Source organism: Protopterus annectens, chromosome 8.part0, assembly GCF_019279795.1.
Source record: "Protopterus annectens isolate FY-2018-M chromosome 8.part0, PAN1.0, whole genome shotgun sequence".
NCBI classification, from domain to species: Eukaryota; Metazoa; Chordata; order Ceratodontiformes; family Protopteridae; genus Protopterus; species Protopterus annectens.
This window is the reverse complement of record NC_056741.1, coordinates 827202993-827218981: the sequence shown is the minus strand read 5'-3', so window position 1 is coordinate 827218981 and position 15989 is coordinate 827202993. Positions and strand designations below refer to the sequence as shown.

The following is a 15989-nucleotide window of genomic DNA, read 5'->3' as shown; positions in this document are numbered from 1 at the left end:
GCCAGGAAAGAAAAACACATTGGCAGACGACCTAAGCAGAAACATCATGGATCCACACGAATGGAAACTAGATCCACAAGTATTTGCAATGATAGCTCAAAAATGGGGACGCTCAGACATAGATCTGTTTGCAAGCCCACACAATCACCAACTTTAAAAATTTTGCACAAGGATCTTCCATCCACTAGCTTGGAAAGTGGATGCCCTCTCATTCAGTTGGAAAACATTAACAGTGTATGCCTTCCCTCCACTGCCTCTTCTAGCAAAGGTACTGCTGAAAGTCAGATTAGAGATGTCACAAATGATACTCGTTGCGCCAGACTGGCCACGCCAGCATTGGTACCCAATTTTAAGGAACATGGCCCACCATGGATTTTGCCACAAATTCCTCACCTGCTCACCCAGAGAGACCATCAGATTCTACACAGCCAGCTCAAGACTTTAAACCTGGCTGCATGGCAAATTACCTAAACAACCAGCCAACACCTTTATCCAAAGCTGTTATGGATGTCATTCTGGAGGCCAGGAGGCCCAGCACCAGGAAAACCTATTCAGACAAATGGAAAAGATTTTGCGCGTGGAACCAGGCTAAAGGCCTAAATCCCCTTGATCCAAACATCCCTCAGATTCTACAATATTCAACTGAGATGTTACACAAAGGACTTTCCTTTTCATCTATTAAGATCCACGCCGCAGCAATTTCAGCTCATTACAGCACGGATCCTCCTTTATTCTCACATCCACTCCTAAGACAGTTCCTCAGAGGGGCTAAGAACTTAAGACCGCCAAGGAGAGCTCCAACACCTACTTGGGATCTCAACTTTGTTCTGGAAAAGCTTACACTGCCGCCCTTTGAACCAGCTTTTTCAGCTGATTTAAAATTTCTTTCATGGAAAACTGCCATACTACTAGCAATAACCTCAGCTAGAAGAGTCTGAGCTACAGGCACTAATGACAGTGGAACCTTTCATCATTTTTCATCAAGACAGAGTATCTCTACGAACTAATCCTTCCTTTATGCCAAAGGTGGTATCCAGTGTGGCCCCTAAACCAAACCATTCACTTGCCCACCTTCTTCCCAAATCCCCAGAACAAAGGAGAAAGACTCCTGCACTCTTTGGACATTCACAGGTAATTACGTTACTACTTGGATAAAACTAAGGCTTTCAGAAAAACTGACCAGCTTTTTGTAGCCTATGCTACAGGATCACAAGGAAAAGCTATCTCAAAACAGACCATTTCAAAATGGATAGGACATTGCATACGTTTCTGCTACACACATCATGGGAAACCAGAACCTGCTAACATTAGGTCCCACTCCATCAGGGCTACAGCTACGTCAGCAGCCTTTCTCAGGGGGAGTGCCAACCAAGGATATTCTGGAAGCTGCTACTTGGAGTTCAGTGCACACCTTCACCAAACACCATCACTTACCTCTATACTCTAAGACTAGAGCTGTTTTTGCCACTGCAGTTTTGCAGGGCTTACTAGCTTCTTCTAACCCTGTCGAACTCCACCTCCCATCCTTAGCTTTGGAATTCAACCCAAGTGTGATGACTGCAGCAGGGTAACACGATGAACATAGTACAGTTTTGTACCTACCATAAATGTAGATGTCGAGTGTTCACCCTGCTGCAGTCCAGGTTACCCTCCCTCCATCCCCTCTGAACTAGCTGAACTTATCTCTACCACTCTATCCTGTACTACCTCTGTGGTGTATTTGCTTGTCCTAAGGGTTTTGTTTTATTTTTATGTAGCCATCTGGGGCAAGAAAAACTGAAGAAAATGGCGTCGGATGTCTCTTATATACGCCTGGCGCACTGACGTCAGGGAAGAAGCAACAGCAACCGACGCCGGGCCAAGACTTTGGAATTCGGGCCGACTGCGGGACCACCTGACGGCAGGATAACCCTAGTGTGATGACTGCAGTAGGGTGAACACTCAAACATCTACATTTATGGTAGGTACAAAACTGTACTTTGTCCTTGCAACTTGCTCTCCTTGGCTTCTGTACAGGCTAGGCCATCAGGACTGGCTCCATCTGGGGCTTCCTTGATTCTGAGGGCTGGTGCACGCAGATGTCACATTTATGGCCCACGTACCTGCCCACATGCAGACGTCCGCACCATCTGGAACTGGAAAAACTTTGAAAACCTGGCTGGACAAGCTGATCGGTTGAAGGATAAACCCACTAGTGAATACTGCAACATGGAAGAGAGGGACACCTATTGTTGTGGTAAGATTTTACACAACTTTCCTTTCCATTAATTTCTGGATTATGGGACCACCTGTGTTTTATTACCAGCTGCCAATCTACAGTATATGTGAACTTGTGGCATCCTCCCCCTACTTGCTAAATGCCAGTCACTAATGTATTCTTCCACCTATGCTGCCATCTTGAATCTGCAAGCATTTATATGTAAGCATAGCTGGCTCCTCTGTTGTTGTGTGTGCTGATAACTGCAGTAGTATTAAATGTAAACTAATCCGTCATTGCAACTGTCCCACTGAGTGAGGGACAGCACTTGAAGATAACTCAGTAACCTAGGAAATTGCCTGTTTAACAATGAGAGCCTTGTGGGAAGGAGGCAAAATTCATGAGAGGTTGCAAGGGCCATGAAGGAGTATGAGGTGACACAGCATTTGCATTTGCCTCCAGGGTGATAACATTTCACAACATTAATAACTTGTCATGTTGTCATATTTGTATAAAGAATGACACTTCAAAACAACTGCTGCCAACATTGTCTGACTTGTAGCATGCAACACCATCCCTTTTTCCACTGAAGAACCAGTTAATCTTCTGCAGCAGGTATAGGCTTAATTATTTGGTAGGAAGGTGCCAGCAGTTGTCCTGGATTAATTCTGGGTGGAATCGCAAGCATTCCTACATAGATTAATCTTAATGCAAGCCTCCAGTCAATCAGATGCACATTGCTGAACATGGGAAAGTACTTCTTGGGGATACAAAAGAAGTTTTATTCCACAGCAGTAACTAAATCTTCAAGTTGGCTGGGTAGTTTAAGCAAAATTGCTGCCTTCTCTGCTTGCTTTACCCAGTTATATTCTTATACAGCAGGTAGTGTTTTCTATTTTCTGCTGAGTAGTTGTAAAGCAACACCATGAGGACTTCAACCTTGCAGACCTCTCCAACTCTCCTTATCAAGGTGAGGATCTGGTCTATCACTGCAAATGTCTGCTTAGAATGACCTATTTACTGATCCAGCCCCTGGAGAAAATATTCTGTAGTCTCTCAGTTTTGATCATAGACTTCTGGTCCATCTTTTTAGCTGTGTGCATCTACACAAGTTCTGGTAACTTTTTTTTCCTTCTTTCCCCGTCTTCCAAGTCTGTCTATGGTAGATATGTTCCAGTTTAGCCTCTAAATGGGATAACTTCTCATTTTGTAGAAGCAGTGTAGATGTAAACTTCCCACTTCTAAGATACTGACTGAAGTGTGTGGTCATCCAGCTTGCCTTTCACCTTTTCCACTTTTCCAGTGACTTCTTGTATTTTATGTAGGTTTAGTTCTAGTTAAGCCATTAAGCAGTTTTTGTGACATGTCTGTCTGAAGGCAGCTAGTAGTTTGAAAAGCCAGTGAATTAGCCATGCTTAAGAGTCTCTTGCTGGTCTCTAAAAAGTGCTTGGTGCTTAGATTTACCAGTAGAAGTCTTTTCCTTCAGCAGTCTTTTGTAACCTGAGGCATCAGCCAGAGTCAGTAATGTAGAACAGCCTAAGTGCACAAGATTGGATCACAGTTCCCAGCCATATGGTGCAGAGGGATTAAGCCCATACTGCACTCCAGAGAGTCCGTGTTCGATTAGTGACAGAGTTGGAGGGGACCAGATGCATTAATATGGGTGTGAGTGCCCAACCTGGGGGTTGGGAGATTGCAAAGGGTTGTTGCATTAGTAGCATGAAGAACCTGATGAGTTCTGTAATGCTAGCAGGAGGTTGCTTATGAGAGGAAGTGTGCATACACCTCCTGAAGGCTTCCATTGTGGGGCTTGCAAGGCTGCCATGGTGTGGTGGGGGTTAGGACACACTACTTGATTGCAGCATGACATTGCACCAGTGACTTCAGTCTGCTCATTGACCCCAAACGCAAATCAAGTTGAACCCAAGGGAGGTTTTGTAGATCTGGTGTCAGCTGATGGTCAACTGTGGGAAAGTAGGGAAGTGAAAAAATTGGATCCTAGCTTTTTTTTTTTTTATAACTGAAATACTTCCCTTGGAGTAATTAAAAGCTGTGCATCTAGTCACCCTTCTTGACCATTTTTGTAGCTGTGGAATACAGACCCTAGTTCTCTGGCTGCATTCTTCAGAGCAAATAAAAAATGTGCTTCCAGGTGAGTATTAAGAGGCTCATGCAGTTGACTTGTGCATCTTTTTCACAGTACCAGAACTTTTATCATTTGCTTTAATGGTCTGAAATAAATGTATTTTTTTCCTTTATTTTTTTTCATAGACAATCATTAGTTTCGTACGTGGATGAGGAGATTATTCCTAATGAGTTAGTTTCTCCACCAATACCACAGATCATTGAGCCAGTCACACCACCACCTGAAAGGTATAGTATATGCATATGTACTTTTTAGTGTATTTATTTGTTATAGGGATGAGGGGATCACAAGTTTGCCAACACAAACTGTGGGAGGGTACTTGTTTTTCCCAGTACAACTGATATTGTGACTGTTAAGACAGTAACAACTGCTTACCAAGAAAAGCAGTAGGGACTTGGTTTATACTTCAAAAAGCTACTTTAAAAGTTCAAGACAGCATTTGTTAAAACTATACTTCAAAAAGCTACTTTAAAAGTTCAAGACAGCATTTGTTAAAACTACAATCTGTCAAAAATCTCTTTACAGGTTTGGCTGTTAGATTTTTTCATAAAATTTCTCATTAGATGTATATCCTTCTATATTAATGTTGCAGTATTCTTTACATAAGGGATCTTTTGCCAAGGAGAGCACAACATCCAGCCAGTATACCAAAGCCTTTAGATTTGTATAGGTGCCGTATGTTGCACATATGCTGCCCATTTAAGGCGTAGGGCCTAAAGGCGACATACAGATGCAAGCACTCAGAACTTCATTGCTGCCAGTCTGAATGCCTTTGTCGAACATCAGTCTGAATGCTTGTTTGCCATGCTGGTAACTTAGACTTCTTCAAATAAGTGCCCAGTAGTGGTTTCTTCAATACTTTTTTTTTGTTTACTGTATTGTTGAATTCGTTTCACCCAAAAAGGGAAATGATCAGTGTGTGAGGCAAGTTCCCCATAAAGACTGTCATGACCATTCTTTTTTTCTTAGACTCTTCCCACAACCATACGCAATGCTCCATCTGTCAAGCATTTGTCCCCAAGAACCTTCGTAGTCACTTATCTTCCTTGTCCATATACCTTGAGAACCAGTGACTTAAGCTCTTGGCCCAGGGTGCTGTAGTGAAATCCTCCCATCCCAAGGGTCAGCTGTCTGCCAAGAAGAAGACCAAAAAGGCTATCCCTGATCCAGTTGCTGTCACGCCTCCCCCAGATGCGTCTCTAGAAGGTAGTGATGACCCTGAAAGACCGTATGGTGCTTGCCTTGTATTTCCTTGCCATCACCCCATTGGAGGCCGGCATGGATTTGACTTCTTGCACATCATCTGAGGGTTTTTCAAAGTCCATTCTGGATGTTGAGGGGGTACCTCGACTTTTTATTTAAGGGAAATTATTCAAAATGTGATTGAGTCTTGTTAAGGGTCTGCACCACCGGGAGTCTTTTAGGTGGACTTCTTGCTCAAGAAGAAAAAGACATTATCCCTGTTGCTAAAGATCCCAAGTGTAAATGGCATGATTTTATTCAGGGTCTTTTCAGTGCTTTAATGGCCTTCAGCCTACTGAAGGGGTACATGTCCCTGCTCATCCCTGGTCTTCCACCTGTGTTAGGAGGTCTTTGGATTTGGATTCCTCAAATGAGAACTTGGACTGTGGGGAGGAATCTCTAGCTTACTCCTCTCAAAGTCCTTTCCCTCTTCTGAGGAGGAGGATTATTTGAGCCTAGACTCCTCCTTGCAAGAATTATCCTTTGAGGATACTATTGCTAGTATGATAGAGTACTTCACATGGGATTGTACCCAGGTTTCCCGCATCCAAAAAAGATATTATGAGCTTTTACAAATGGAGTCTCCTAAGCCATCTGTTGCTCCTCCTGTTTTGGCAGCCCTTTTGGAGACCTTTTCTGCTGCTTCTGTGGCTCCTGATTCTCAACTCTCCATCTCCTAAGTAACCTGACAAAGCTATATAACATGCCCAAAATTTTCAGACCTTTGTATTAGTGCCCTTTTGCTGGTCCTTCAGTGATTTCAGTTCTCTTGACAAGCTGCCTACGCATTGCCTACATTGAGATCTCCCATATTGCAGAGATCTCGCTCATCAACCCTCTACTCTAGGTCCTCTAGGAGTTTGTGGACGATGATGTGGACAGGGTGGTGCACAGACTTTTAAAGTCACTGGAACTGGCTAAATTGTTTTCGGCTCCAACCCAACCAGTTGCAGAGCCATCCAAGACCGTTACATTTACGACTGTTCCTCCTCCGAGCCATGCTAGATCTTCAGAGCCTGAATGCCAGATACCAGTTGCTGTAGACTCTTCGGTTCCAAGATCCCTCCAGGAGATTTCGGAACCATTCCCTGCTCTGACATTCTTAGTACCGTCCGGGGTGTCTAGGTGCTGAAGGTCTCTGGTTGGTTCTGGGGGGGGGGCCTCAGACCAGAGTTTCTTCGGTTCCGAGTTTACATCTCGGGGCTTTGGCGTAGCTGAGCTCGGATTCTACATCAGCCACGGAGCCGGTCTCCTTGGTGCCAGGGATTCCCTGTTTCCTCGGAACCCGAGGTGTCCTCTGAGCTTGGGGGATCTGCTTTCAAGCTGATGAGTGTGCTGTCTCCACTTACAGCTCTACACAAGGATACTGGTATTCTTCCCCCCCAAGGCACCGGCTTGTGTCTCGGCACCAAGCCATCCACAGGACAGCAGAGATTCAGAGGCTCAGGTAGCCCCATTGGGCAAATCCCTCTCTTCCAAGACTTCCCCAGAATGCCCTTCTGATGAAGCTCCTCAAAAGAGGACATTCAAGAGGAAGCATATAGACTCTCCAGACGAGTCCATCACCTCTGACACTGACCTCGAGAAGTCAGAAAGGTCCCCATGGTCATCCTCTGAAGATATCTGCTTTGCAGATATCTTAGAAATCCTGAAACAGAGAGGCGGCTGGAAGCCAATCAACCCTTCTGATGAGGAGTCGGTGTACCCAAAGACTTTTGGATCTCAACCTTCAGCCTCCTGGGTGTCTCCGTCTTTTGACGAGCTAATGGAGTTGGTTAGTCAAAAGGCGAGGGAGTCACCAGACACTATGGAACCAGTCCCGGAGGCCAAATAAGCTCCATCTGAAAAAGATTTTCTCATGGAAAGCGTCCCTGTAGCTGCTATGGTGGTGGCAGCAGCAGCCACCAAGAAGGAACTTTCTGAAATGTCCTCATCTCTCCATCCACCGAACAAGGATGCTCGATGATGGACCGATACGGGTAGCATATATTTTCGTCAGCGACTTTTACCCTTAGGTTGCTGAACTACTTTATGCACTTTACGAGACTACAAAGATATCTCCTGAAGGAGTGTATCTCCAAGGTTCATTAGCTGCGGAGGTCTCAGACAAGTTGACCTCTCAGCTATCTACCTTAAATTCCATAGTTAACTCTTCCATGAGACTGATAATACTTTGCAGTGGATGTAGCGAGTAGTGCAGCGGGTTCAGTTGTTTCCCTGAGGAGACATTCCTGGATGCGCTTGTGTAACTTTGCGGAACCTTTCAAGTCTACCTTTGTCAATGCACCTTTTGATGGCTCCTCACTCTTTGGACCTAAAGTCAAGGACGCACTCACCAAATGCGAGCAGGAAGGAAAAACTCTCTCTGCCGTTGGAGTAGGTTTTTCTGTACCTTCAACACCTTACCCTAATGGTCAGAAGAGTGGGAAAATGTGGTTCAAAATATCCCAGGGAGTTTTTTAGGACACATGAGGTGAACCCTTCCCCAGAGGCAGAGGGGGAGGCAATAATGGTAGATATCCACGAGGCAGAGGGGGTCTGCAAAACCAGGGTGACCGTGATTCCTTTTGCAGCCGACCCTACCAGGGCTCCTGAAAGGAGGCTTGTCTGTTCTACTCTGGAGGCAGTCATGGGGTGATTGACTTTGTACCCAGAAGCCTGGCGAGATATCACAAGAGACAAGTGGGTACAAAGTATAATATCCAGAGGTTATTCCTTTCCCTTTTGCCATCCTGTCCCACAGATCAGAACAATTTCAGATGTTCCACCCAGTCAAAGGGAACAAGCAGCTATAGAAATTCAAAAGTTGCTAGACAAAAGAGTCATCCAAAAATTCCCCACAGACCAAATAGGATTCAGAACTTACTCAAGATTCTTTTTACTGCCAAAAAGAAAAGGGGACTGGAGACCCATATTGGAACTCAGCAAACTAAACGAATCTGTGAAGAAGTCCAAGTTCTGAATGGTGACACTTTAGTCAGTTCTTCTCATTTTAGGGAAAGATGATTGGATGTGCTCAGTAGACCTCCAAGATGCGTACTACTACATAAAAATGGACAGAGCATAAAGGAGTCACTTACGCTTCCGGCTGAGAGCCTGTCATTATCAGTTTCAAGCTCTGCCCTTTGGTCTCACTACAGCCCCCAGTGTGTTCACCAAATACATGGCAGTAGTCACAGCTCACTTGAGACGTCTAGGATTCCAAGTGTTTCCATATCTAGATGACTGGTTCCTATCTGCCAACACCAAGCATCTACTTCAACAGGTGAGAGACACCACACTTCAAATTTGCTCTCAGTTAGGTATAACAGTGAATTTAGAAAAATCTGCCTTGTTGCCCTTTCAGCATATTACATTCATAGGTGCAGATCTTGACACTGTTGCCATGATGGCACATCTGCCACCTGTCAGAGTTTGTTCTCAGACAGCAAATAGCCGACTGTCTACCCAGAAACGAGGTGAAAGCAAAAATAATTTTGAAAGTCCTAGGAACCATGGCATCAACTATCACTCTAGTTCCTCTAGCCAGGATGCATATGAGAATTCTTCAGTGGCTCTTTTTTGCTCAGTGGTTGTTATAAGAACTTCCCATGTCTCACCAGATCAGAATTACAGAAGTCATGCAAGAGAGATCTACTGTTGTGGTTTTGGTCTGGCCACGTGACCATCGGATGACCTTTTATGCCTCAACAACCCATAGCTACAGTGACCACAGACGCCTCCCAGATAGGGTGGGGGGGCATTATCTGGGAAGAACAGTTCTAGGCACATGGCAAGAACACGAGGCCCATTTTGCACATCAGTGTTCTAGAGATGAGAGCAGTGCTTCTGGCATTGCAAGCACTCCAGGACTCCCTTCCACTAGGAACGATTGCAATCCAGTCAGACAGCATGTCGGTAGTCTGGGACATAAACAAGGAGGAACCAGATCCTACCCCTTTGTCGTAAAGTGCTGAGAGTATGGCAATGGGCAATCTTTTCCTGACATTTTCTGGTAACTTGCACATCCCGGGGAAATCCAACGTGATAGCAGACAAACTCAGCAGGGCGATATTAATGCCTCACAAGTGATCTCTAAACAAAAACATAGCGGATAAGATTTTCCGAAAGTGGGGCCAGCCTTGCTGCGATCTGTTTGCCCCACCCCCTTGAATACCAAATGCAGCAGCTACTTTGCCCTAACCCCCCCCCCCCATGGGGGAGATACCGAGAGACACACTTATTCATGATTGGCCCTTGGGACTACTGTATGCTTTCCCCTAATACCCAGTCATTCAGAAAGCAAAATCCTTGGGAAGCAGGCTAATTCTCATTGCTCCATATTGGCTTAGTCAGATTTGATTCCCCTTTCTCTGTCCTCATCTATAGGAGAAACCGTGGGTTCTGGACCTAGTTCCAAACCTTCTGACCCATATGTCAGGAACACTTCATCCTTCTCTCCAAACCCTCAATTTGACAGCATGGCTGCTCCATTTCCAAACTTAGTCAGGCTTCAAGACTTCACACCATCAGTCAAACACTTCTTGGTATCTTCTCACAAGCCTTCTTCCAAGAACCAAAGCAAATGGGAGCAAGTGCTGTATAGTGAGAACAAAAACAGGAAACATTCAGCACAAGTAGCCCAATGAAGTACAGCACACAGGCTTATTCAGAGTCAGCACACCATGAGGATGAAAACATAAACACTTATATCCACAAGTAAGTTTTCGTCTAACACGGGCTTCTTCAAATGCATGAAATCCAGCTTCTACCAGGACATTATATTCCAGCAAATGGAAGAGGTTCTCCTACTAGGCAAAAGACATTGATCCATTTTCTGCCCCAATTAGTTGTTTTAGAATTTCTCGCAGAACTTTTCCAGCAAGTTTCTGCCGCAGCTACAGTTAGAGTTCATTTAGCTGCAATTTATAATTTTCACATAGGTGAATTACACTCCTAACCTGATGTCACACAAATTGAGTAACGCATTTTTAAAAGGCACTTGCTTATTTAGACCACCCATCTCTCACTATGGGATCTGAATTTTGTTCTGACATACCTAATCTTACATTCCTTTGAACCTTCATCATGTGATCTCAGATTTCTCTCTTGGAAAACTATTTTGTTAGTAGCCATTACATCTGTAAGAAGAGTCAAGAATTGCAAGCTCCATCAATCAAGCCGCCATACTTAACTTTCCATAAGGATAGAGTATTTCTGCGAACTAGTCCATCCTTTGTGCCAAAAGTCTGTTCTCAAACCAATCTGAATCAGTCAGTTGAGCTCCCAGTGTTTTTCCTAATCATAAAAACAAGGCAGAATACAAACTCCACCAATTGGATGTGCATAGGCAGCTTAGGTTTTATCTGCACAGAACTAAAGATTTTAGAAAAACAGACCAATTGTTCATCTCCTTTTCAGAAGCTAAAAAGGGCATGCCAGTTTTAAATTATGCTTTGAAATTGGCTGTTAAATTGCATTACCTTTATATACACCTCAAATAACAGAAAATTACCTTTCAAAGTCCGAGGGCACTCGACTAGAGCTTTAACAACATCCTCTGCTTACCTAGCCAGATTATCAATGGACAGTATTTGTTCCACTGCTATGTGGGCAAGGCCCCATACTTTTATTACTCATTACAAAGTTGATTTGGCCTCCAGGGACAGGGCTTCCTTTGGTTCCACTGTGCTCAAAGGCATACTCCCGTGAGCCACCCAGGAAAATGGTGCTAGGGAAGCTGTCCCAACCAGTAAGAATGAAGGCGAGATAGGACAACATAACATAAAGAAGTTATGTACTCACCATAACATTCCATGTTTGTTGTCCATCTTGCCCTTCATTGTTACGACCCTCCCACCTTCCTCCAGCCCGGGGCTCCTAGAGGACTTGAATGAGAGACTTTTCTTCCTAAGCGAAGGAGCTCCTTTGAATTTCCTGTTACTTCTATACCTGATGTTAACAAATATAGACATATTGGTATGGTAAGCAGCAAACAAGACCTGGGGAACTACACCACTGCATGATGGGATAGGTATTCAGCCATGAGCAAAGTGAAAGACTTCGAGCTGGTGTATTTGGTCAAGTCAGAGCAGAGGATTGGCTCTGAACCCAACCAGTAAGAATGAAAAGCGAGATGGACAACAAACATGGAATGTTTTGATGAGTACATAACTTTTTTTCTTCAGTTTTCTACTTTGCCTTTTCTACTGCCCCAAGGGTACTCACCAAATACCCGACTTCTGTCTTTGCCTTTTGCAGACCTCAAGGGGTACACTTTTCCCCATATCTCAATGACCTATTCATTCAAGCTTTCTCTCCCAGGAGTCTGCTGTGGGATCAACACTTTGTCACATGTCTCTTGCAAAGTCTGGGGTTCACCCCAAACCTCTAGAAGTCTGTTCTGACATCTTCCCAGGATCATATTTTCCTAGGGTGCTGTCTTCAGATTCTTCACATGTTGGCTTCTCTTCCCGTTCCAAAGGTTTTGTTTCTGGCAATATTTTTTCCAGTATCTCCTTCCTCTGTCCTCTTATGGTAAGGGAATTTCTGTAGTTTATGACCTCCACTGTTCCCATATTTCCTCTTGCCAGGCGGCATATGAGGGAAGATACAGTGGTACCTCAGCTCAGTCTGACTTCAACATTGCCATGCTTTGGAGTCCCCTATTCCTCTTTTTCCTTGTCTCAAACTCAAGTTTCATTAGTGGATTCAACAACTGTTAGTCCAGGGTTCCCTTCTAGACTCTAACTTTGTCTCAGAAACTGTACACAGATGCCTCAAATTTGGGGTGTGGGGCTTCCTGTGGCCCTCGAAAGATTCAGGGTCTCTGGCCTCCGCATCAGAGGTCAGATCATATCAGGATAAAAAAGATGAGATCTTTACTTTTGGCTTTGCAAGCTTTTCATTCCATTTTCCACCCAGCCCCCCTCAAAGTCTTCACAGACAATACCACTGTGATGTGGTACACCAATAAGTGGGGTGAGGAGACTGGTACGAGGTCCTGTCATCTTTGCAGATTAGCTCTTCTGTCATGGGCTCTAGCTAGCCAATATCAAGCGACTCTTTTTGCGCTGAAGGAATGTAAACCACCCAATCTAGTGGCAGACTCATTGAACAGATCCAGCACACAGGCTCACAAATAGAAGCTTCATAGTGATGTGTTTCTGGACATAGTCCATTGGTGGGGTGTTCCTCGGGTTGATCTGTTTGCCTAATCTCTGAACAGATAACTTCCTCTTTTTTGTTCAAGAGTACTACATCATTTGGCTTGGAAAGTGGATGCCCTGTCTTTTCTTTGGATGGGAATATTTGTGTATGCCCCCACCCCCACACTTCCTCTGTTGTCTCGAGTTCTGCACAAAATCGGGTAGGACTGTCCCAAAATCTACCTTTTGAGCCAGACAGCATTGTTTCACCCTTCTTTAACACTTTGCTGGGGCACTCGCCACAAGTTTCCTCACTGGGTGGATCTTTCAACTCTTCAAATGACAGTGTGAGTGAGAGGGTTTTGCTTCCTTTTAGACACCTCTTTTCTGAGGACATGCCCTGGGTTCTGCAGGAGGCCAGGAAACCCACTACTAGAAAATAATGAATGTCCAAATGGAAGAGATTTCTGTGTAGCGCCTCTCTTGCCAGCAAGATCTTCTATTAGTGGGGGGTTTCTGGTTCTGCTTTTTGTGTGTGATATACTCTATGCTGTTTGGTGCATTTTTCAGTTGAAGCTTGCCTTTCAGCAGTTTCTGCTTGTCTGCCCTTGACCCCTCCATTGACCTTTCGTTTTGAGGTTAAGCAATTGCGTAAAGGCATCCTTCATATCAGGACTCCCAGAAAGCCTGTCCTGCCTTCTTGGGATCTCAATTTTGCACTTGGAAATTTAACGTAGGCTCCTTTTGAACTGTTAGTTTAGCTTCCTTGCAACATTATACTTCTCTTAGCCCTCACTTGTGCCAAGAGTTTGTCTGAACTACGGGGGCTCATGATCATTCCTCCTCTTGTAGTTTTTCACAGGGATAGGGTGTCTCTCTGGACTACTACTCCTTTCATTTTTCTTCCTGTTCTGCAGGTTGTCCTTTGGTGAACCACTTCTTTAGAGAGACCTTGTGCTTCATGAAGTCTTCTAGGGACACTCTTGGAGGCTTTGTTTTTGTATGTGACCTTTTATCATCCCTCCCTTCCTTGGGACATATTTTGAGGGTGCTGTGTTTGCTGCTTGGAAACATCTAAACACCAGATGTTCCATCCACCAGTAGATAGCTTGTATACCTTCTCCAAACAGTTTATCTTTCTTTCCAATCATCTTGACACTTAACTGTATTGTTATAAATTCAGGTCATCATCTAGCCACACATTTGCCTGTCTAAGTCTACAAAACAGGGTGCACTTGTCAAAGTTTTTTATTTTTTCTTCTACCTTGAATCTTCTGATCTTCATCACTTTTCTGAGTGTTTATCGTCTTTGTAGAGCAGGCTTTTTCCATACTCTCCGATTCAGATGCCAAGACACTGGCAGTGGACTACTGTGTTGCCCATCACACTTTGATTGCACTGCCTCTGCTGGCAGCCTGACTGCTACAGGTTGCCTGTCTATTCGGGATAGATTGGTTAGATTTCATTTTGCATGAGGAGTTTCTTGAGACTTGCAGATGTACCCTTTCTGACAGTTATCTTCATGGAATCCGTTGAGGACTTTTCAGAAAAAAGGTGAAACATTGATAGCTGTTGAAAGCATGTGCAACCTTTCACTGATCCCTGTGTCTTTAATCATACAGGCTCTTATCTTCAGTAGGGAGAAATCAAAATGATTACAGCAACATCTATGAAAATATCAGGCACTGTTGTGCCTCACAGGTTGCCATACAGGGTTCCTTAACAGTGCAGAATTTTAATCAGAAGCATCCAGTGGGGGTTGGTTTTGTGAGATTGCCATGGATTGGAGAAACATTGCCAGCACAGATGAGTCCTAGACAGTATTATTGTTAAGTGGTATACTGCTGTGTTGCTTGTACCACCCCTAGTCTGTCAATTTTTTATTTGCTGGTTCATAGGTTCATAAGTAAGTAGTAGGTTATCTGCCCGAGAGCATCTATAAGCCTAGCCAGAATGTGTTGGCTCCCCCCCCCCAGATTAGTTCCCTGTGCCTCTCTCCAGCAGAGCCATTAGTTCCCTGTGCTTCTATCCAGCAGAGCCACTGCAGTGATCCCCGGGGTAAATTTACTGTTTCCCGTCCACTTGTCAAGGTTTCTCTTGGAGTGTTAGTGAGGGGCTCTGCCTAATGTAGATTGGAATCCTTTTCCAAAACATGGGGATTCACTGGGACAGGAATCTATCCCTCCAGCACGTCCTGTTTATCATTGTGGTGAGGTTTAGATCCCTAGAGCATGTGGCTCTCGGGGGGGGGGGGGGTTAGGTGGAGCATGTACATCAATTCTGGATTGGACATGGCCTTGTATGTCAGGCAGAGATCACCTCTGAGTAAGCGGTATGCAACCGAGTACAGCTGGAGTTTCTTCAGTCGGGCTGCATAGGGCATATGTTTGAGGCCAGTAATCCTCTTGGTGAGGTACTTCTGTGGTCTTTCCTTCTGTTGCAAGTGTCTTGTAAGGTACATCCCAAATGGGGCGTTGTACTGTGTGATGGGTCTGATGAGTGATGAGTAGTGGGGCACAATAACCTCTTTTGTTCTAGATACGAACCCTTTTGTGATTAGGTGGGCCACATAAAAGGATTTTCTAACTACCTTGGCAATATGATTATCAAAGGAGAGATTACTATCTCCTTGGGTCCCCAGATCCCTTATTACATTTTCTGTACTTAGGGGACTACCACGTATGTGGTAGTTCACGGGTACTTTGTTTTTACCAAAGGGGATGACTATGCACTTTTTGGCATTTAGCTTGAGGCCATGATTTTGACACCAGGTATCCGTCTCAGTGAGACCCTTCTGGCGAATGTTTGCATCAGTTGGAGAGTCAATTATGGCCCCCAGTTTGCAGTTGTCTGCGAACTTGGTCAGCCAAAGTCCTCCTGTGCTTGCCTGTACCTCTTAGAAGTATATACCGAACAGGAGGGATCCCAGGACTGAGCCCTGGGGGACGCCACTTGTAACTAGTTTAGAGTCGGACCTAGAGCCTGCAACTCTCACCGTGTGGGTTCTATCCGTGAGCCAGTTAGCAGCCCCATCGCATGATGTAGGGGTTTATGTTCAGGCTGGTGAGCTCGTCTGTAATACCAGAATGGGGAATGGTGTCAAAAGCCTTTGCCAGGTCTAGGTAGGCTGTGTGGACCTCCTTTCCCTCATCTAAAGCCTTGGTAACTGTCTCAAAGAAGTCCACCAGGTTTAGGTGGCATGATCTGCCCTTAACAAAGCCAAACTAGGTAGGGTCCAATGTTTGAAGGTTCCCAATGTCTCTGTTAATGAATTTCA

At 44.6% G+C, this 15989-nt stretch overlaps 1 protein-coding gene across 2 annotated transcripts in view; it reads left to right on the top strand.

Moving 5' to 3' along the window:
* The window catches only part of ARAF (A-Raf proto-oncogene, serine/threonine kinase), a 1692569-nt gene that overhangs the window by 509446 nt on the left and 1167134 nt on the right, over positions 1–15989 (top strand). For both annotated transcript variants that reach the window (XM_044080303.1, XM_044080302.1), the window contains exon 4: positions 4469–4570. In XM_044080303.1, the coding sequence (XP_043936238.1) occupies positions 4469–4570 (102 nt within the window). The remainder of the gene's footprint in view (positions 1–4468; positions 4571–15989) is intronic.